Source organism: Herpailurus yagouaroundi, unplaced genomic scaffold (genome assembly GCF_014898765.1).
Source record: "Herpailurus yagouaroundi ecotype Mexico unplaced genomic scaffold, PumYag 28, whole genome shotgun sequence".
Classification (NCBI taxonomy): Eukaryota; Metazoa; Chordata; class Mammalia; order Carnivora; family Felidae; genus Herpailurus; species Herpailurus yagouaroundi.
This window is the reverse complement of record NW_024412376.1, coordinates 39387324-39408903: the sequence shown is the minus strand read 5'-3', so window position 1 is coordinate 39408903 and position 21580 is coordinate 39387324. Positions and strand designations below refer to the sequence as shown.

At 40.1% G+C, this 21580-nt stretch overlaps 1 protein-coding gene across 9 annotated transcripts in view; it reads left to right on the top strand.

Moving 5' to 3' along the window:
* The window catches only part of DCLK2 (doublecortin like kinase 2), a 155594-nt gene that overhangs the window by 115898 nt on the left and 18116 nt on the right, over positions 1-21580 (top strand). For 5 of the 9 annotated variants that reach the window (XR_005789404.1, XM_040472610.1, XM_040472596.1 and 2 more), the window contains 5 exons: positions 4541-4616; positions 5453-5561; positions 7314-7371; positions 15613-15732; positions 15975-16121. Coding sequence is in view for 7 of the 9 variants with exons in the window: in XM_040472610.1 (XP_040328544.1) it covers positions 4541-4616; positions 5453-5561; positions 7314-7371; positions 15613-15732; positions 15975-16121 (510 nt within the window). In the remaining 2 variants the exon portion in view is untranslated. Of the gene's footprint in view, positions 1-4540; positions 4617-5452; positions 5562-7313; positions 7372-10719; positions 11441-15612; positions 15733-15974; positions 16122-21580 lie in introns of those variants that run through there. The other 4 variants (XR_005789405.1, XM_040472616.1, XM_040472600.1 and 1 more) reach the window with 2 other exon arrangements.

Here is a 21580-nt window from a genome sequence, read left to right as displayed (position 1 = left end):
ACGTTAAAAAAAAAAAAAATTAAAAAAAAAAAAAAATCATGTCCCTGTCTATTCAGCTGTGCTGTAATAAAATGACTCCCCTTTGTGTTTTCATTTTCCAAGCTTTATTTTCAAATAAAGGAGCATTATTTGGATAGGTAATTAGATATGTCACTCCTGTTAACTCTACAGAGGTTTTTGGTTTTGTTTTGGTAATTGCTTGACGTTTAGCACTTAAAAAAATTTCAGTTTGAGAGTTTTGAAAAATGCCCGTCTTGCCATCAGTATTTGCTAAGAAGTCTACACTTCCTGGTGATTTAATGAAACCTTTGTCAGGTACTCCTGAAAGTATCATTTCATTGGGCACCCCCTCACCACGGGCCACTTCCCCTGCTCAGGCTTCAGCCTAGGTCCTGCTCTCTTTAGTTACTAGGGAACCAGTTCCCACACCTGCTCTGTCTCCTGGTCTCTTTCCTTGTTCTTTGCTGCCTCTGAATCCCAACATAAACCGTGTTTGCAATTGCTGGACTGTTACTGAATTCCTGGGATTCAGAATAGGTCAGTGTTGGGGGGTTAATCAAAACAAACACTGGGAAAGTTACAGTGATTCACAGGAACTCAATTAGTAAACACTCTGAGGAGTCACTCATCCATGTGAAAATGTATATGGAGGTAAAAATGCCTGCATTTTAGTCCCTTCCAAGAGTTCCCTCTTAGAGAAGCCTGGAGTTAGAACACATCAGCTTTCAGTGAACCAAAATGTACTCAAATTAGCTCAAGAAAGGGGCTTGTTAGAAGAAAGCTATCTACTTCCAGGAGAGCTAATTAAGCAAGCAGGCAGGTGTAGGGGAAGGCAGGCACAAAGGCAGGTCTGAGGACTTCAGCAGTGGCCGTGAGGCCTACATACTGCACACCTCCATAGGCTCAGAGTGTTTGGAGGAGAGATGGTTTCTGCTCAGCACCCAGGCCTGACTCAGCCAGCTGTGGCCTGAGGGTGTGGGGCTGCCCCATTCTGGGCTGTGAAATTTAAACATGCAGATAAGATGGTCACTGCCCCTGCTGTTTCCAGGTATTAACAGTCCCCCCTCCCCCATCACTGTAATCTAGGGGTGAGCAGTGATCAAAAGGGATGTTTCCAGGGCACATGGGTGTCTCAGTCAGACTCTTGATTTCAGTTCAGGTCACGATTTCATGGTTTGTGAGTTTGAGCCCCACATCAGGTTCTGCGCTGAAAGTGTGGAGCCTGCTTGGGGTTCTCTCTCTGCCTCTCTCTCTCTGCCCCTCTCCCATTCATGCTGTCTTTGTCTCTCTCAAAATAAACTTCATTAAAAAAAATGTTTAGTGTTTATTTTTGAGAGAAAGGAAGACACAGAGTGTGAGCAGGGGAGGAGCAGAGAGAGAAGGAGACACAGAATCCGGAGCAGGACCAAGGTTCTGAACTGTCAGCACAGAGTCTGATGCAGTGCTCCAACTCACAGACCATGAAATCATGATCTGAGCCAAAGTCAGGCATTTAACTGACCGAGCCACCCAGGCACCCCAATAAATAAACTTTCAAAATAAAAAGGGATCTTTCCATTTATTTTTTGGGATATACTTTCTCCAAAATGACATTCTTCTTGTCTTTATTCCATTAAGAATTTAGCTGATATGAATTTTTTAAAGTTTTTTTTTAATGTTTATTCACTTTTGAGAGAGAGCGCGTGCGCAAGTGGGGGAGGGGTGTTAAGAGAGAGGGAGACACGGAATCCAAAGCTGAGCTGTCAGACCCTGACATGAGGCTTGAACTCACAAACCCTGAGATCATGACCTGAGCTGAAGTCAGATGCCTAACTGACTGAGCCACCCAGGTGCCCCTGGCTAATATGAATTTAATTTGGATTTCTTATTCACTTGACTGACCGTTTTCAGTCTACGAAGGGTTAGATTAGAAGAGGAATGAATTATGTAGCAAAAGAGCTCTTGTAGCCATTGTACATTCAGTAGTTGGAAAACATTTCTCAGTCACTGGATTCTAGGCTCTATGCTAGGTATTTTAAGGAAAGGTATACTAATAACTAATAACGACTTATATATAATATATATCACATATATGTAATATAATAATGACTAATAATTTATTATTTTGTACTTACTATATTTTAAGGAAAGGTATACTAATAACTAATAATGACTTAATTACATGTCAGTGAGTTGACACGCTAAATGTGTTTACATGTATGAGCTCATTTAAATTTACTTGCAAATCTTTGAGCTAGGAGCTGCTACTACCCCTATATTCAAAGTAGAAAATTAAGATTTAAGAAGTTTAAGCAACTTTAAAAAAAGATTCATTTAATGTATAAAATGCATGATAAAAAGTGGTGGGAAACAAATTGGATAGGTAGGTAGGGAGACAAATCATGGGATTATCCTATTGGTGTTATTCTGTTGGTCACAAAGACCCACTGAGGTCTTAGATCGATCGTAGGGGTCATACCAGAACTACACTTGCAGAAGTTTCCTGGCAATCCTGTGTGGAATGTGGCTGAAACTGAAAGTAACTAAGGAGGCTTTTGATGAGGCTCCAGGAGAAGCCCGAGGAGGACCAGGACGGGCTTGGTAGCTGTGGAAACAGAACTGACTGAAGAACCTTGTAGTTTTCTTTTCGGCTTCCCTTTAAGCCGCCTCTCTGGGCTTTAGTTTTAAACAATCTACCTTTTAAACATTCTAACATAGAATACTGCTGATTCTGGAGTTGCTTTTCATTTCAGCAGGAAAAAAAAACAAAAAAACAAAACCAGGAGAAAACAAAAAGGCTAACAAGTGAAAAACTTTGTCCTCCATTTACCTTGTGAGAAACAGAATGATTGAACTCCGAGGCGTCTGTGGATGGTGAAGTGTGAGCTGACTGTAGCGTTTTCAAGATAAAGGGTGGCCTGAAAGGGACCCTGCACGTACACACGTTGCTACAGTTATTCTCCATGTCAGAGTGAAGGAGGCAGAACTTGTGAGAAGTATGGTTGCCACTCAGGGCAGGAGCTGACTGGTTGACTCTCAGAACTGCCTTCCCTTGGTCTTAGGTTTCCCAACAGGACATGCTGCTGCTGGTTTTACTGTCCACACAAGGTGTGGCTACATGGAATCTGAGAAAGCAGACCAATTTTTAATGCCTCTTCTTCTTGAGACTCATATCTTATTCCAGAAGACCTTCTGGATGATCCTATTCGAAGCAGTGTGTATAAATCAGTATTGGGCTTTCCTGGGTTTTGAACCAAACTCAGTCTCAGCAAGGTTCTTACTTCATCCAGAGGAAGAGAGTAGGCCCTGTGTCATTTGTATTTTTGATCGGCAAGTATTAAATCAGGATTGTGTGTACCAGGCACTGTGCTGCATACGGGAGATGCAGTGATGAATAAGGCACAGCCATTATGGGACAGAGGTACCAGGACAGCTTGGGCATTGAGGCAAGCAGGTATGCACAGCAGTATAAAAGATGTCAAAGAGGCTTCTCAGTATCTGGTAAGTCCTTTGACCTTGGAAGCTCCTGAAAGGAATCATTAAAGAAAGAAAGACAAAGTTCAAAGAGCAGAATTTGAGTTTAAAAGCCTATGAGCCCTTAGGGATAAAGAAAAAAAGAAAAAAAATTCCCTAAGCATACATAATAGTAAACATGATATGAATAATACGAGTTTTTCTTTTTTTCTTTAAGTTTTATTTATTTTGAGAGACAGTTCTCATGAGCAGGGGAGAGACAGAGAGAGAGGGAAAGAAAATCCCAAGCAGGCTCTGGCCTGTCGGCACAGAGCCTGACGCGGGGCTTGAGCCCACGAAGCTGCCCGATCATGGCCTGGGCCAATCAATATTCAAAAACCAGACGCTTAACCGACTGAGCCACCCAGGCGCCCCCAATATGAGTTTTTTAATTCTTCTAAGGATTACAGGTATTTTTGTGACTGGGAACTGCAGCGTCACTGAGTTGGAATCTGTCTTTTAGTTCTATCTTTTATTTCCCTCTGGTTCATAGTAGTAAAAGTTTTTAACATGCTTAGGAGGAATTCTTGCTGTCTTGGGGTCAGTAAAGAAGAGGGTTGAGCCAGGGCTACACTCTGGATCCTGAAGCCACAGGAGGGTGTGGAAGGTGGTACAGTGCTGGGCATGGGGCTGGAGTTCAGAGAAGGGCTCCCCCTTAGGGCCCCCCCTGGGGTCGGCCACAGGGCGGTGGTGGGATCTGGGGACTCGGTGCTGACATTTCTTGGAATTACCTATAGTTCCTTGTTCAGCGGTGGTTCCATGATAGTTTCCTTTACTTTATTCCCCTGAGGTCACAAGCTAAACAGTATCAAAGAGAATAACATACTGTCAAGTTTCCTTACATCCAGTCTGAATTGAAAATACTTTAAGGAAGAGATATGTTAATGGTGTGTGTGTGTGTGTATGGAAGAGATGAGAAAGAGATGCCTCCTCTCTTCTTGTATCATTATATTTTTGCACAATATAAGCATCTTCTATTCTTTAAGGATTTGCTAGCTGAATATTTGTAAATTTATCCTGATAAGTAATGGTCACTCTCTTCTTTCAGCAGATTTCTGCACACAGCAGATCTTCTTCGAATGTAAATGGTGGACCTGAACTTGGTCGTTGCATGAGTCCTGAAGGTAGTCCTCAATCTGATGATTTCTTTTATACAGGAAGTTATCCATGTGAACTTGGTGGCCACCCAAAACCCACTTGATGCTAAATTATAATCTTCCTAAACAGGGATGTAATCATGTCACCAATTAGCCTGTTGAGCTGTAGTGGGTGGGAGTCACTACAAGATATATAAAGTTTCCTTGCTTCTAATTAAGCTAACCCAATTTCAGATTTTACACTTGGGCTTACATATTTTTTTTCCTTAGTGGCAGTCTGCTCACAAGTCCTACACATAGACTTTCTCTCAATTAGGTAGCAAAAGTATGTTTCTTCATTGGTTATCTGGTATGTGCTGGGCACTGGGGATGCATTGTAAAAGTAGTCATTTTAACCACTTTGTCCTCCTGCCTCTCCCCCTTCCCCTTCTTGAGAAGACTTGGAGGCAGGAGTTAGCCTTCACAGGTATCCCAGCTGGGTGGAATTTTCTTTACTAGAAAATCCTGAGGAGAAATCTTAAAAATTTATAAGATGAGATTAAATCCCACCATTGTCCCCTTCCCCTTTCTTGAGTGTTAACAGAAAAGTTTACAAAGCTTAGGTTAAGCTTCCTTTTTACTTATTTCAGCTGATGTTTGGGGAATTTGTTAGGTTTATTGATTATGTTTGTTTCAGATTCCACAGCAAGGTTAAAAGCAAATTGGTGATTCAGGTGTTCTCAGAAGATATGCTTAGAAATTTTCTAATGATTCATCATTGACTTAGAAATGAATGCATTGCAATTTATTATTGCCCAGATATGTAGGAATCTAGATGAAATGCTGACGTGTTTGCTAGACTTTGCATTTATCCTTTTGTGCAGGTGTGAATGGAAACAGGTGCTCTGAATCATCAACTCTTCTTGAGAAATACAAAATTGGGAAGGTTATTGGTGATGGGAATTTTGCAGTAGTCAAAGAGTGCATGGACAGGTGAGGATAATCATTTGTTCACCTACACATTTCTTCCTTAGAGTCTATTCTTACCTGAATGTATGAATAAAATGCCTTCCTGGGAAATCTCTATTTCCCCCTTTCTGGAAAAGTCTGCTGTTAGGATCAGCTGCTTTGTAAGCCCACAGGCAGTTTGACCAGAAAAAATACAGGTATACACACAGAATATGAAGTTGCTTTGTATGCAGTTGAGGTGAGAGATTTATCATTTAAAAAATAAATGTATGTAGCACTTACCTGTGTCAGGCACTGTTCTCAGTTAATACTTAGTTGTTTATACTAGTTCAGGATACATGAGCTCTGACTCTATTAAGATCAGAGTCAGCCAACTTTTGCCTATATTAAAATTATATTTTTGCTTATTCAGCTTCATTTTGTTTAAAGTCCTAAATTCTCAAATGGTAAGAAATCCATTCTTTTAAATTCCAGGCCTTTTTTAAACAATATAAAAACTGGAAAAGACTCAGATTAGAGTCTTTTTGTTTATAGACCAATGTCTGACCTGTTGTAAGTGGTAATTTTTATGATTTGTGGGGAATTTTCCAGAAAGTTGTAGGTACAGTTTTTCCATTTCGCCAGTCTCCAGTGAAGCTTCGCCAGTCTCCAATGCCCCTTGTAGAGGACGCTTCCCTGCCCTCTATGTTGTTTGACTTAGCCCTGGTGCACAGCTTGTCTCCCAGGTAACAAATTAAGCAGCTAAAATATGACCTCTGAAGACTCATTAGAAGTCTGAGTCCAGGGCGCCTGGGTGGCTCAGCTGGGTAAGCCTCCCAGTCTTGATTTTAGCTGAGGTCATGATCTTGTTGTTTCTGAGTTTGAGCCCCACATTGGACTCTCGCTGACAGCGCGGAGCCTGCTTGGGATTCTTTCTCTCCCTCTCTCTCTGCCCCTCCCCTGCACATGCTCTAGTGTGCATGCTCTCTCACTCTCAAATAAGTAAAATATATATTAAAAAAAAGAAATCTGAATCCGTGTTTGGTTTATGTTATGGAGAAGTAATTTAAATGAATGTTATTCTTTTAAGGTCAGCTTCATCAGTATGTACTTTGACTATGTGGCAAAAACATCTGGACTTGAGAGAACTAATATATTCCAAGAATACTGCTATATTCTTTGTTGAAGTGTTTTCCTATTCTAAAGGAAATTTTTTGGTGTGTTCAGATTAAATTATGTTAAAGGTGATAAAAAGCGAAATAACAACATCAACATTTGTATGTCCGAGTAAATGACCGATCTCTTTACTACCAGATATAAGCCTTGAAAGCTGTGGATAAAGTGACACCAGATGGAGTTTTGCTGAGAAATAGATATTGAAAGTCTAGGGCTTTTTAATCATTAATAGATTAATGTAAAGATATATTGATAATAGAAAGTTCTCAGTTACTTTGATTCATTTTTCTTAATTTTATTCTGCCTCCTAAGAAAACTATTTTGAAATTTTAGTATGGAAGAAGTTCCTTGTCCAACTCTGATGCAATGTAAGTATTTTTAATATGTGAGTTATTTAATAATATTATAATTAATATTTATAAAAGAAGATTGACAGGGTGACTTTGGATTTTTCTTTTTTTTAGGGGGAGTACCTTTCTCCCTGACCCCACTCAACATTGTTCCTGATGTACAGAGGAGGAAGCCAGTCCTTCTTCCCTGAATTTTTACTGTAGAGAAAATCAAGAATGATTGTATCTTTGATTTGTATCTTTAAATTGCCTTTCTCTGTTTGTTTCATAGGTCCACTGGAAAGGAATTTGCCCTGAAGATTATAGACAAAGCCAAATGTTGTGGAAAGGTACAGTATACATAAATGTTGTATCAAAGAAACTGAGAAACCTTGGTGTGAGGTGTTTGCTGGAATTTATGTGGACATTGACAAGGCCTTAACAGGAATAGGCCACTGATCAAAAATGGGGGAAGCACTATGAAGCTGGGGTTTTTTGTTTGTTTGTTTTTGTTTTGTCCTGTCATTGTTTCAAAAATTTAATCATAAAACAATAAATTGAGTTCATGTGGTCTTAGCTATCAAAAATGTAAGCTCTTTTCTTTGGGAGATGCCTATTTCCATACCCAGCAATCCCCAGAAGATATATCAAGAACCGTGATGGGTCTAAGACTTTACCCTGCTTTCACACTAACAAATTAGCCTGCTAGCTTTATGGATTCTAGCAGAAGACACCAGGTTGCTGGGTCAGTGACAGAAGACTTTATTCCTCATGGCACAAGAGGTGGCTTTGGTTCCCCGTAGCTCTCAAGTCCCACAAAAGTGATGCAGAAGGGCTGCGGCAGTCGCTGTGCACACAAGATGTTTCCATCACAGCTGAGGGTCCTCTAGCTTAATAAACCCCCAGTCTTATGAAGGGGCTCCTACCAAACCTGTCCAAATCTTGCTCCAGAGGAGAACTTTATTTTTATTACCATGGTCAGGAACCAAATCTGTCCTCTACCTCAGAGGGAGACCCTAACTGTACCCTTGGGAAGATAGTTTGTCACAAAAGCTGATGAAGATGTGCAGAAACACCATGAAGAATTGTCCTCCCCGCCCCCCGACACCAGATGAACTTTTTTCTCCTGTCCTACTCTTAAGCTGGGCTGGGAAAGATCAAATGATGAAGTGCTGCTGGAGTATTGCTAAGTTAATTATGTTTGAAAAAGATTCTATAACAGGGATGACAAAGACTTTTTTAGATTACTTTCTGGTAGCATAGCATTTAAGAGAGCAAGTCTCCCGAACTCAGTAACACATGCGGCTATCTCAAATGTGGCTAGTCTGAACTGAAATGTAGATGTAAAATACACAGTAGACTTTTGAAGACTTAAAAAAAGAATGTGTATTTGACTGAATGTTTAAACAATAATACTTTGGAAAAATTGGGTTACATAAGTTATTTTATCTGCTTCCTTTTACATTTCTTAATGGGGACACAAGAAAATTTAGATTTGTATGTGTGGATCACATTATATTTCTGTTGAACAGTGCTGTTCTAGTGCCATATTGTATAAAGTTGAGTCTTGGTTCCATGCCTCTTTTTGTTCCGTTATCTTGGAAAAGTTACTTAATCCCTAAAATGTGGTTGTTAATAAAATCTAAGACACAAGGTCATCATGAGTATTAACTGAATTACGATATGGAAAAAATGTAGAGAAGTATCAGTATATAGGAATTTAACACATATTAACTGTTAACATTATTAATATGCCACAGGAATTCAGAATTTATAATTAGAATTTGAAGTGATAGTAGTAATGTTATATTTATGAAACTCGTAAACTAGTCTTAATTGGATTTGTATAAAATTGTGAATTCTTAAAAAACTTAAAGTATTATTATTATGGTGAAGTTTCAGAAAGGCAAAAGGCACATTTGTCATACCTTTTTTTTCTTTTTTTTTTTTTTTTTGGCCACACTGTGACAGCTTATGAAGCTGAGGCTATCCGAAATGCCCCCCCCCCCTTTTCTTTGAAGAATAAGGTTTTTTTTACAGTTAATTTTTGTTAAGTAATTCTGTGTGCTTTTACTTGTTCTAACAATATTATTAAATTTTTAACTGCAAAGCCTTTTCCCCAGATGCAAGTGTTGCTCTTTCTGGTATGGTGTGCTTTAGGCAGAATGTGTCATAATTTTGGAAGCCCAGTTCTAAACAACTGTATTATTCAAAAAAGTAAAATAATAATAATAATAATAATCATTGCTATGGTAGGGATATTGTTTACCTGATTAAACTTTAAGCAGCTGTTTTAGTAGTTGAGAAAAAGCTCTTTATATGCAAAATGTTTTAATCTGGTACACTAAGTGTTGAGGCAAATGATTAGGTCACTTTAAACATTTGGATCTGTTTTTCCTTGTTATTAAATGTCATTCTATTTTTATAATTCATGATCATATACCTATTTGCATTCTTACATTTTGCTTATTTGAGCAACTATTTCAGTATTGACTATATAAAATTATAATTTTATTTATTTATTTATTTAGACTTTTTAAAAAAGTTTATTTTGAGAGAGAGAGAGTGAGAGAATCCCAAGTAGGCTCCATGCTGTCAGCGCAGAGCCCAATGTGTGGCTTGATCCTATGAACTGTGAGATCATAACCTGAGCCAAAATCAAGAATCAGATGCTTAACCAACTGAGCTACCCATGCACCCCTAAAATTATAATTTTAGCCCTTGCTTTGTTCCAAATAAGTTGCTTTTTCCATTTAATATTACTTTTAGAAAAAAAAAAGGTATAGATAATTTGTTTTTAAAAACAAAATTTAGAGAGTGGTATAGTGGAATTAGCTACTATTCTGTGGTATTGTCAGTTACCTCTGCTTTGTGGGTTGTGCACAGAAAAATTAATGCTGACAATGATATTTGTGTTTTACTAAAATGTATAATCTATCCAGGCTTGGACATAGAAAAATTTTGCACATTACCTTTAATGCCTTGCTCAACAAGATATACCAGTTTCACTGATAAGAGAGATTCAGATTAAATAGCTTCCCAAAAGTCCCACAGAGGCAGAACAGTGATTGGAATTTTGTGCTAGTTGGTGCCATATCCTATTACATTAGCCAGTCTGCCATGTTCCCTATCCAAGTTCAATTTATTCACTTGTTCACTTAATAAGGACCTGGGAAAAAAGTGTTTAACCTTTCTGGCCTTCTGTTTGCTTTTCTGTAATTTCCATATACATTGTTAGATTGGTTTGCTCATGTTCCTAAAATTTAACGTGTGTGCAGGAAACTGCTAGGAAGAGTGTAATTTAGCATATAAATTAATACCAGTTCTGCAGAGAATGTTAGGGGAGTTTGGAGGTAGCACATGAGAGAGAAGTTAGGTGACCGGTGAAGATGCCAGAGAGCAAGCATTCGAGCTGGGCGTCGAGCAGTGGGGAGGATTTCAATAGGCAGCAAGAAAAACAAGGAAAGCAAGGAAGCAAGGGAAGCCTTCCAGGTGGCCTGCATGGCCTGAGCAAGGGCACAGAGGATGGAAAATGTGTTAGGTGCTTCTAAGTAGGAGGTTATTGCAAGCCGTGCTGTGGGGCCACATTTATGGACGCTGTTGAGAAGGCTGTGATGTGTGTAAATTTAAGAATTCTTCCATTATCTAGTGGTCTAAATAATACTCATTCTAAATGATTATTTATTAAATTTGCACAGGGTATGAAGCTCTGAGCTTTCTGTTATGGTGCCGCATCCTTTGCTTGGGGATGCATCCTTCACTTCCCACAGTTATGTATTCATTATCTACATGTAATGGAACCTAGTGCAACGTAAACCCAAATGTATATTGTATTAGCTTCCTGAGACTGTTGGAATAAATTACCACAAACTTGGTGGCTTATAACAGCAGGAATTTATTCTCTCACAGTTCTGGAGGCCTGAAGTCTGAAATCCATGCTCCCTTTGGTGCTCTAGAGGAAAATCTGTTCTTTGAGTAGCTTCTGGTGGCTGATGGCATTCCTTGGCTTGTGGCCACGCCGCTCCAACCTCTGCCTCTTGTCTTCACATCACTTTCTCTTCTATGTGTTTATTTTACCTCTTCTGTTTGTGAAATCTCCCTCTGTTTCCCTTCATAAGGACAATTGTGATGGTACCCAGATAGTCCAGAGTTATTTCCTCATTGCAGAATCCTTAATCACATCTGCAAAGACCCTTTCTCCAAATAAGGTACTCTTTACAAGTTCCAGGGGTTAGGCCTTGGTATCTGTGGGTGGCCATCATTCAATCCACTCCATACATCTACCCCAGAAATCACATGGGGTGATCTGAACATTTTCTCTCTCTTACTGTATTATCCTCAGCAATACTCATTAAGCAGTGTGGATACCACCTGGAAAGTCACCGTTGGCCAAGAGCAATGTGCAATGTGCTTATTCACTCAGGCGTTTCACAACTATGCTCGTTGCTGGAGAGCAAGGTTGAACAGAAGCTTCCAGACAGCGGGATGAGAGCAGTGGTTGGAACAGTGGGAATTGAGGAAAGTAAGAACAGTGCCTCACTCAGCCATGGTTGAGTAGGGGAGTCTATTTAGAGGAGGAGAGGTCCAATCTAGACCTGAGGAATACATAGGAGTTCCCCCGAGGAGTGGAGGAGGTGGGTGGGAATTCCAGACAGAGAAAACTTTTGCAAATTTCTAGAGGTCCAAGTGAGAGATTGGTAATAGGGATAGAGGTGAAAGGATGGATTCAGAGGCTGTTGAGAAGGTCTCCTGGCAGGGATTTGGGATTGAGGGGCTGTTGGGAGCAGATGAGGGAAGGGCTTGGGGATTCCTGTCTGACTGGGACAGCCAAGTTCATTCAATGAGACAGAAGGCACTGGAGGAAAGGACTGCTTTGTGGGGCTGGGGTGGGTGGAGACAAGATGATGAGTCTGGTTTGGGAGAGTTGTTTATTCCCTGATCCGTTTCTCTCTCCACCCCCACTCCCCCTTTTATACATTAAAAACCACCACAGCCAAAGATAAGGTGGTATCCTTTGCCAAGTTAGCAGTTTTCTTTGTTATTTACTCTCACTCAGAACCATGGACCACTGCCATGAAATGATTCATATGTAAATTATTTGGAGTTAGAATCCTAATCACTTAACATGAATAATGGTAGATGGCTGAATAATGTAAATTCACTGCAGTTCAAGATAAAAGTGACGTTCATATTGCATTCAGAGATTTTTTTTCTGACAAATGTAATCTATAGAGTTTACATATTAGAAACAAAGATTACATGTGGGTTGCCTAAGAAATAGGAAGATGACATTTGGAAAGATTTTTATGGACTACTTTTGTTTTGCTTCCGATAATGATTAGTTTAAAAAGTGGATTGTTCCTTCCTGGACAGTTTTACAGGCATAGTTCAGAGGTTGGAAGACAAAGGCTAACATCTCCCACATTCCAACAGAAACATTCACTGTGTGCTTAGAATACAAGCCATTGTTGGGGCGCCTGGGTGGCGCAGTCGGTTAAGCGTCCGACTTCAGCCAGGTCACGATCTCGCGGTCCGTGAGTTCGAGCCCCGCGTCAGGCTCTGGGCTGATGGCTCGGAGCCTGGAGCCTGTTTCCGATTCTGTGTCTCCCTCTCTCTCTGCCCCTCCCCCGTTCATGCTCTGTCTCTCTCTGTCCCAAAAATAAATAAAAAACGTTGAAAAAAAAAATAAAGAATACAAGCCATTGTGGAGGAGAGTACTGAAGCTGAGATAACACACAGTGGTGGAGAAAATGTTGCAGGACCTGCTCAGTGTTTCCAGTGTAACACTGCCGGTGGTCCTGGGGGAGGTTCCATGATGCAGAAAGTTCCCAAGAAGACTTTCTCTTGAGCCCTTTATTGAAAAAGATAACTTTTGAAAGGTGTAGTCTCCTCAGGTGGTAGACATCTTATTTTAACTCCAGTTTGAGAGAGCTCCTGGGGTACTGGTAATGGGGATTACTTTACATATGTCACTCTAAATTAGCATCACTAACAGAGCCTCTGAATAGAGGTAAATTTACAGACTCTTCCAACTTCAGAGGAGAACTGAAGTGATAGATCCATTTAGCCTGAAAACAAAATGCCTCTTTTACTGCGGTGGTAGTAACTCCTGTCATCTTGGCTTCATGTAGAGTGAATTAAGTGCATTTGCTCGCCTTTGCATGTCACAAAAGTACATCTAACTCTGCTTGTCAGTGCAATAAAAGACAAGCCTGGCAGATGATCCAGAGGCCTCTAAGTAAGTGAAGAAATGTGGAGGGTTTGCTGAGTCTTTGTTTCTGTGTCCACAAGGAGTTGGCTGAGGGACCAGGGCACTGTCTGCTGCTTTGTGCTGTGGCTCTGTAACTTAGACATAGGAATTTGGAAACAGGTAGGTGGCCCTGTCCCCAGCCCCCCAGCCATGGTGCGCTAGGGTCTGAGAACCGCCGCTCTTCCTGGAGATTTGGGAGCATTTGCTGAGTCTCAGGCTGGCCATAGACTTCCCACCCCTGCTCATTAAGGGGTATAGATTCTCCTCCCTGCACAAAGTCTAGTGTGGTTCTGAGTTACACCGCAACTCAGTGTAATACACCTCTAGTTCCTATCTTTTCAAGGAATCAAGTATTTTCAGCTTTGCAGCTGTCATTTTCACTTTGAAAAATTCTTTTTACTGAAGGATTCCTCTTTAAAAGGTTAGATATTGTGGAGCAGCTGGGTGGCTCAGTGGGTTGAGTGTCCGACTCTTGATCTCACTCAGCTCAGGTCTTGATCTCAGCTCAGGTCTTGATCTCAGGGTTGTGAGTTCAAGCCCCACCTTGGGCTCTGCACTATGCATGAAGTCTACTTAAAATAATAATAATAATAATAATTTAAAAAAACAAGGTGATGTTGTATAGTACAAAAAATGTGAGCTTGGATGTCAGAAACCTAGGTTTGCATTTCCCTCAAAAGGCTGTTCTAAGGATAAAGTGTTAAGACATTACACAAGTACTTCGCAAAGCGACTGACAAATAGTGACTAGATTCCTAGTAAATGTTGCTTCTTTTCCTACTTCTGTTTAGCATTTGCACTGTCATTTGCCAACACGGACTGAGTGATTACTTGGACAAGCACGGGGCATTCAATGCTCAGAAACGCTCCACATGTGTGGGAGCTAGCACAGATATTCTGTGGATGCTATTCTTTTGTTACAATGTGTACTTCATCTATTGTCAGAGTATTTGAGGTGGCTTAGAGTAAAATGATATGTACACATGGATGCGTGAAGATAAGACAAGAACCTAAATGATATCTTGACCTAGAGATAATTCTCTTACTGCAGTGAACACTAAATTTGGTTCTGAGATTCATGATAGCAAAGGCAAAAGGGACGATATGAGGGACATACACACACATATGGGTATATACATATGTGTGCATGTAGGTAGCAAATGATATCTCTTAAACAGTAAGCTTTAGGTATAAGTTACATTTGAAAACCTAGAATGTGTCAGAGGGCAGTTAGTTAATTTCACAGAGCATATCCTAAATTCAAAGTAATTCATTATTATAGCTACTGAGGATCAACAAATGTGATATTATTGAAATATTTTCATGTCTCATAATAAAGTAGAGCAATAGTTATACATGATTCATGGTTGGTATATCGAGAATAATTCCTTAATGCTGTGGGTAAACATTTTTGCTACAGTTGCTGATCCTGGCTGCATGACTCACAAGGATTGATAAGTAGTATTTTCAGGCAAGTGGTTAGAAATAAAATGAGAACCGTGGTCCCTATGGTACTCTGTTTTCTGATTTCTGAAATACAAGATAATAAGGAACATCCTTCTGGGGAATGATTCTATATCCAGCCATAGAGGAAAAACTTTTTTTTTCCCCTTTGTAAATTTCAACATGAAACTCAAATTCATATTAGTAATGGTTTAAAAACAACAAAAAATTTAATGCTCAAGTTGTATTCCATACACATGCAAATTTCCTTGTATACTTGATCTTAATTTTGAGTGTTACATTCACATTAAAAAAGTGGTTCCAGGGGCGCCTGGGTGGCTCAGTCAGTTGAACGTCCGACTTCAGCTCAGGTCACGATCTCACGGTTTGTGAGTTCGAGCCCCGCATCAGGCTCTGGGCTGATGGCTCAGAGCCTGGAGCCTGCTTCCGATTCTGTGTCTCCCTCTCTCTCTGCCCCTCCCCCATTCATGCTCTGTCTCTCTCTGTCTCAAAAATAAATAAACATTAAAAAAAAAATTAAAAAAAAAAAGTGGTTTCATATGAATCACTAAGCACAGTGCTGTGTGCCCAGGCTGCCAGTGTCATGACCTCTTAAGGTGTTGAAGAGATAAGAAGGCAGTATGTTTTATGTGCCAGGACAACACCATTGAGCCCTTTCAAGGGACGTTTTGAAGATAATCAGTTCCTTTTTGTTGGTGACAATGACACGTCACACTGACTTGTCCTGTCCCTATGGAAACCAGCTTGGCCAGGGTTTGGTTTGCTTTGCGCCAAGGGGGATGCTTCCCGTCTGCAGACTATGCACCCTCCAGGTTATAGAAATCAGGCAGATGGTTCTGTGGTGTCTGATCCACCTCTCTAACCCCTTCCTTTGACAGGAGCACCTGATTGAGAATGAAGTGTCAATCCTGCGCAGGGTGAAACATCCAAATATCATCATGCTGGTTGAAGAGATGGAAACAGCTACTGAGCTCTTTCTGGTGATGGAATTGGTCAAAGTAAGAGGATGGAGAGATGTCAGGAGATTTCATTGGTGCCAAATCCCAAGACTTAACCATGTTCTTGAAGGACCTAATTGGAAAAAATGATCTCCTACCTTGAAACTTTCATTATTTATCATCATTTTTCATGGCACTTATGTCATTTTTTCATCTGCTCCAGGCTGATGAACCTTCTTTGTTACCTTCACAGGATTGTCACTATTGACATTTTGCTGTGTTCTTTTTTATGTGTCCATTAGGGTGGGGATCTCTTTGATGCAATTACCTCTTCAACCAAGTACACTGAGAGAGATGGCAGCGCGATGGTGTACAACCTGGCCAACGCCCTCAGGTATCTTCATGGCCTCAGCATTGTGCACAGAGACATCAAGCCAGAGAACCTCTTGGTACGTCATCTCTGCTGTTTTTGTTCCAATTCATACCTCTCTCCCTTTAAAATGACATGATCTCATGCAAACAGTATCATTTCAGAGTCTATACCAATCCTGTAATAAGGGATTGAGAGAATTTAAATGAAGGGACTCAGCATGACTCAAGTTAGTGACCAGTGACCATAAAGCATTAGTGGATTTCTTGAATTGATATGTATTTCTGTATTTATTGTTTATCAGACATTAGAAAACACGTTTGCATTTATGTTTTTTTTTTTTAAGTTTATTTATTTTGAGAGAGAAAGAGAAAGAAGGGGGCAGAGAGAGAGGAAGACAGAGAATCCCAAGCAGGCTCCACACTGACAGCACAGAACCTGATGTGGGGCTTGAACCCATGAACTGTGAGATCATGACTTGAGCCAAAACCAAGAGTTGGTTGCTTAATGGACTGAGCTACCCAGGCACCCCACATTTACATCTATGTTTTGATTGATGGTACTGACTAAAGAAAGGTGAGAAGGAAAATTATTTTATGAGGTAAAAATTCTGAAGAATAAATCAGAGAATGAGAAGCTTATAGGAGGCGAAAGTAGAATATGACGGTTTGTTTACATGCAGAACAGAACTTTGGGAATAATTTAGTCCATTTATCTCAGCTTTACAGGTAAAGAAATTGAGACTCAGATGTTGATTTTTCTTGTTTACAAGTCTTATTTGTCCCACTGTTCTACAGAAGAACGTCTGTGGCACTTGGAGGGCCTCATAATCTGGTCCCAGTTTACCTTTTTAGTCTCTTCTGTTACCGACCCTTCCCCACCCATCTGGCCAGAGTGACACTCACCTTCATGTCATATTTAGCACACCTCCATGGTGGCCTTAATAAACACAGCTTACTAATTGGGCTAATCTTTGTGTCCACATTGTAGAGGAATTTTAGAGAAGCTGATAAGGGACTTCTTCACACATTCCCCCCAGACACAAACAAGACCATTTTTTTCCCTCTATTTCTACCTTTCAGGGCTGAGTATCATCATCGTTACTGCTTACGTGAGGTTATCTGAGTATTTTATATCATGATAATACAAACCCAAGTTTTCCTGTCCTTACTCATTAGACTGAACTTTATCAATACCATTGCATATCATTGCTTATTTCCATACTGGTCTACATTTGAAATGCTACCTCTCCCAGCAATGTGGCAAATGTATTCATCTTATAAGGCACTGAGCAAAAGGCATGTCCTCTCTGACGTCATTCCTGACTCCCTGGACCGAGTCAGTCATGGCCACCTCTAGTTTTGCTCTACATGCCCTGATGTGGTGAGTTTATCATGTGCTTGTCTGTCTCCTTCTGTAGGTAAGCACCATTAAGGGCAAGGTATGTATCTTAATTATTTTTATGTCGTCAGTGCCTTGGACACTGTGTGTCCAACACGCTGTGGTGGATGTGGAGTAAATGGTTGTTGACTAACCATTGACAGTCACTTAGCTAGCTAGCAGTGAGCACTCACTCAAACACAGGTCTTTATAACTTGTCTCATACTTGTACTATACAAATAATTGTGGAAAGGAATATGCATTGATGTTTAGGATTTAAGGCCATCCTGGGGGCTTTCTGCTAATCCAGAGTATCCGTTTTCCTCTTTTGGTAATATCATTTGATGATTTCTGAGTATCCATTTAAAAGTATATGAGCTTTTTCCTTCCTGTCTTCTGCCTTGAGGAATTGTGTTCCATGTCTAGATTTTCCTCTTAGGAAAATAAATATCCCTTCTCTGTAAAACAGGATGTATGATGGACTTCGTTTTATGATCTCTAAGGAGGACTGGGCCTCAGGATAGAAGTGAGAATGTGGTGTTCTCCCCTCAAAACAGTCTTCTCACCTGTTACAGGCCCAGGGTCCTCCACCAGGTGACGAAGGTTGGCCAAGGGCTTCACAAGCAACGGTGACAGGGCTTTCTCTGGCAGCGGCCAGACATAAATGCCATGGTATTAATGAGGATGCCTCCTTTATTTCTCCCTTCTGTCCATGGCCCACCTCACGCTGGTGGCTGCATGTACTGATGTTTTCTGAAAATACAGACCTGCAGGTCTCTAGGGACAATCGGTTTCTGTGGCACCAGCCTATTCTGTAGCTTTGAATGTCGAGGCCCTGTGAGGAAGGCAACTGAGGCATTAGTGAACTTGCCTGTAAACCAGGGAATGTGCATTTCCCAGCTCATTGATTCCACTCTCCCCTCCCATGTCTTCTCTCGTTTACTCACAATGTGTATACCATCTCAGAATCTGATACCTTATCCTTTTATCATGCATCAAAGGAAGAGAATATGATGGAGATGGGTGTCTCCAAGATGATGTGTCTCAGAATATAACCAAGAAATTGGAATCAACTTTGTTGTCTAGTCTCATTTGCCCTAGATGAGTCTTCACCCCTCTTCAAGACCTGTACCAGCCCCAGTGTGCTACCCAAAAGGGAAGGGAAGGAGGATATCTGGATGAGGCTAATGTGTGCTCTAAAAGGGTCAGGCTTTGGAAACCTTACCTGCACATATCTAAGTAAAATATGTACCTGCCATTGAAAATTGAACTCGACCACTCTGCAGATTCTAGATTGAGTCAGCAGGTCAGAATTGCCCTAGGATGAGAAAGTGCCATTGAGGCACTAGAAGTAAGTACACAGAGTGACCATCGGCCTCTCCCTACTCTAAAAATGGATTCCGTTTTTAAACAGCAGAGCATTCAGACATCTGATTTGCATCCCCTTCTCTGGTAGCGGTGTCATAATTTAAAACCCTGCCAGCAGAGATGTATGGGTCGGCGTGTCAGGGAGCACTGGGGTGGCCATTAATGCTGTGAGTTACAGCCTGGTGGTGCCCTGTCAGACTTAACTATGAGAGACCAGTGATAAATTCCGCTTTTCCGGGAGTTCTGGGGACCGAGGAGAGAAGAGGGTTGGTTTCTCCTATTTGAAGCCCTTCTAAATCATTATGTTGACATTTTATTTAGAGAACGTGCAGTGTTTACTCCGTATGTGGGATCTACATTCCTCACATTTTTAACTTTTGCATTCTGAGCGCAACTTTTGACAGAGCATCTCTCAGCTTGTGGTGGGGCATTTGAACACCACAGGGCTAGAATTCTCACAGTTGTGATTGCTTAAATTCACTCAGAATCTGCGTAGGGGTGCAGGCTGCAGCCGGGGTTCTGCCAGGCCTACTCTCACTTTCAGACACAGAATCTGTTGCAGGATGGTGTAGTGGGATGGTAATGGTTTTGGTTGGAATCCCCACTTGGTAGCTACTGGTAACTTGAGTTCTCTATGCCTCAGTTTCCTCATCTGAAAAACACGGGTAACAGTTACTTTCCTAATCACCCACGGGGGTGACTCTGAGGTCCAGTGAGATAATGTGTGGGAAAATATTGGCATCTCTGGAGTTCTGTGAGGATGTCAGTAACTGGGGAGAGAACTAAGCACACTGCCAGAACAGAAGGCCTTTCTCTGGGGTCCCTATGCATTTGTCCACCTCTTTTTTAAAACCATTCTCTGAAAGGAAAGCCATATGTGTTTATATGTCAGTGTCATTCTCTTAAAGCTATGTACAAATGTGTGTCTATATGTGTAGATTTATAGATATTTTTTCCTGCTTTGAAGAGACTCTCCAGCTAATATTTGAAATTTACTCATATTATCTTTCACATATTTGCCTCTGTGTCAAGTATTGGGGAGAAATGAATCAGATGAAATATTTTTCAGGCTTGTCTGCTCCTTATGACACTTCTCTTTAGATGTTTAGCTGAGGATAGGATGCCAGGATGCCAGTTGCCCAGACATAATTCAGTGATTATAAACTGTTCAGTACCTTTCTGTTTATGCTTCTGCATCTGACTCTGAATTCCTTGTAGGGGATATGAGAAATGGGGCTTCAGGGACTCCTGAGTGTCTACAGCAACCCTCAAGTACCCATAGGCATCCCTAAATTGCATGTTGAAAGTAAACACTATTTTTCAAAAAAATGTACCTAACGAGTGTATTTTAAATTTGCAAAAACAAAATAACAATGACATTAATAAAACTTTTTTTTTTACTTTCATGATATAGACATTTAAAATTATAATTTTGCTTAGAATGTTCTTATCACTGCAATTACTTAGGGAATTTCTGAAGTCTGGGTTTCAGTAAATGCATCATAAATTCTAACTGTAATTCTCTATATCAGATTGTTCTCGTTAATGTTTACATTAAACATAATGGATGGAAGGTCGTCCTTAGACCCTGGCATGACTGAGAACTTGGTTTCTGTTGCTTTAGGCTAAATCATTAGTAGCTTTGAATATGCCTCTGCTGAGTTGTGGCTGACTCAGAATGATAAATATCTGTGAGCCTCACCATTACTCCCATGAAACTTGAAAGTCATAAAGATGTATGCTGGGGATGTATACTTAGTACATAAATGTGGAAGCAGTTATTAAATACTATGGTGAAAAACATTCTTCTTTCACTTGATGAGGGCATCACAGGTAAGGAAGGTATTTCAGTGCCATGCTTTTTAAATGCCTGTACAAATTGGGTATCACTGACAAGGGGGAGCCCTGACGTGCTTGATGCTTTTTAATGATGTCTATATAAATCACTCCCCCTCATTGAGTATCAGATTAATGGACAATGTTGTTAACATGCTTATCTTGAAAAAACATAATTTTCTAAATTTTTCATCCTTTAGTGAGTAAGCGGCTTGGGTGAGAATCTGGCTCAGTTCATAGTGATATGTGAGGAAAAACAAACTAAATAGGACTAAAATATAAAAATAGAGAAAGACATTACATTAGTAAAGATTAGTTCTCTGCAGTTGCTCTTCTCTGAAATTCACTGTTTTCAGAATGGACATCCAAGAGATGAATAGGTTAAAGATTACATAGTTAAATCCAAAAACCATCTACTTAGAATGTGACTCTCAGACTTTTATCCCCAAAGGAGAATTTGCTTATGTATAAAATTTCCTAATTATAGAACCAACACATGTTCATTGTAAACATTTTAGAAACCAGTGAAAAGTATAAAGAACAAAGCTGAAGTAATCTTTGGTGTTAACCACCTAGAAATAAACTGAACATCTGGGTGTGTTGTATTGAATATATAATTTTGAATGTTCTTTTTATGTAATATAGTGAATATTTTCCATAGGATTAGTACTTATTTGAAATGTGCTTATTAGTGACTGTATAGCATTTTATCATAGGAATGTTCCATGATTTATGAAGTCATTGTCCTGTTAGCCATTTATGTTCTTTCCAGTTTTTAAAAACATAGATAAATTCTGAGATTAGTGGCTTTGTGTGTAACCTTTGGGTTCATCTGTATTCCCTTAGGGTTGATTCTTAGAAGTAGATTTACTGGATCAAGGCTTATAAATAATTTAAAGAAATTTACATGTTGCTGAAATGTTTTCTAGGAAGATTGCTTCCGTTTAAGCAAAA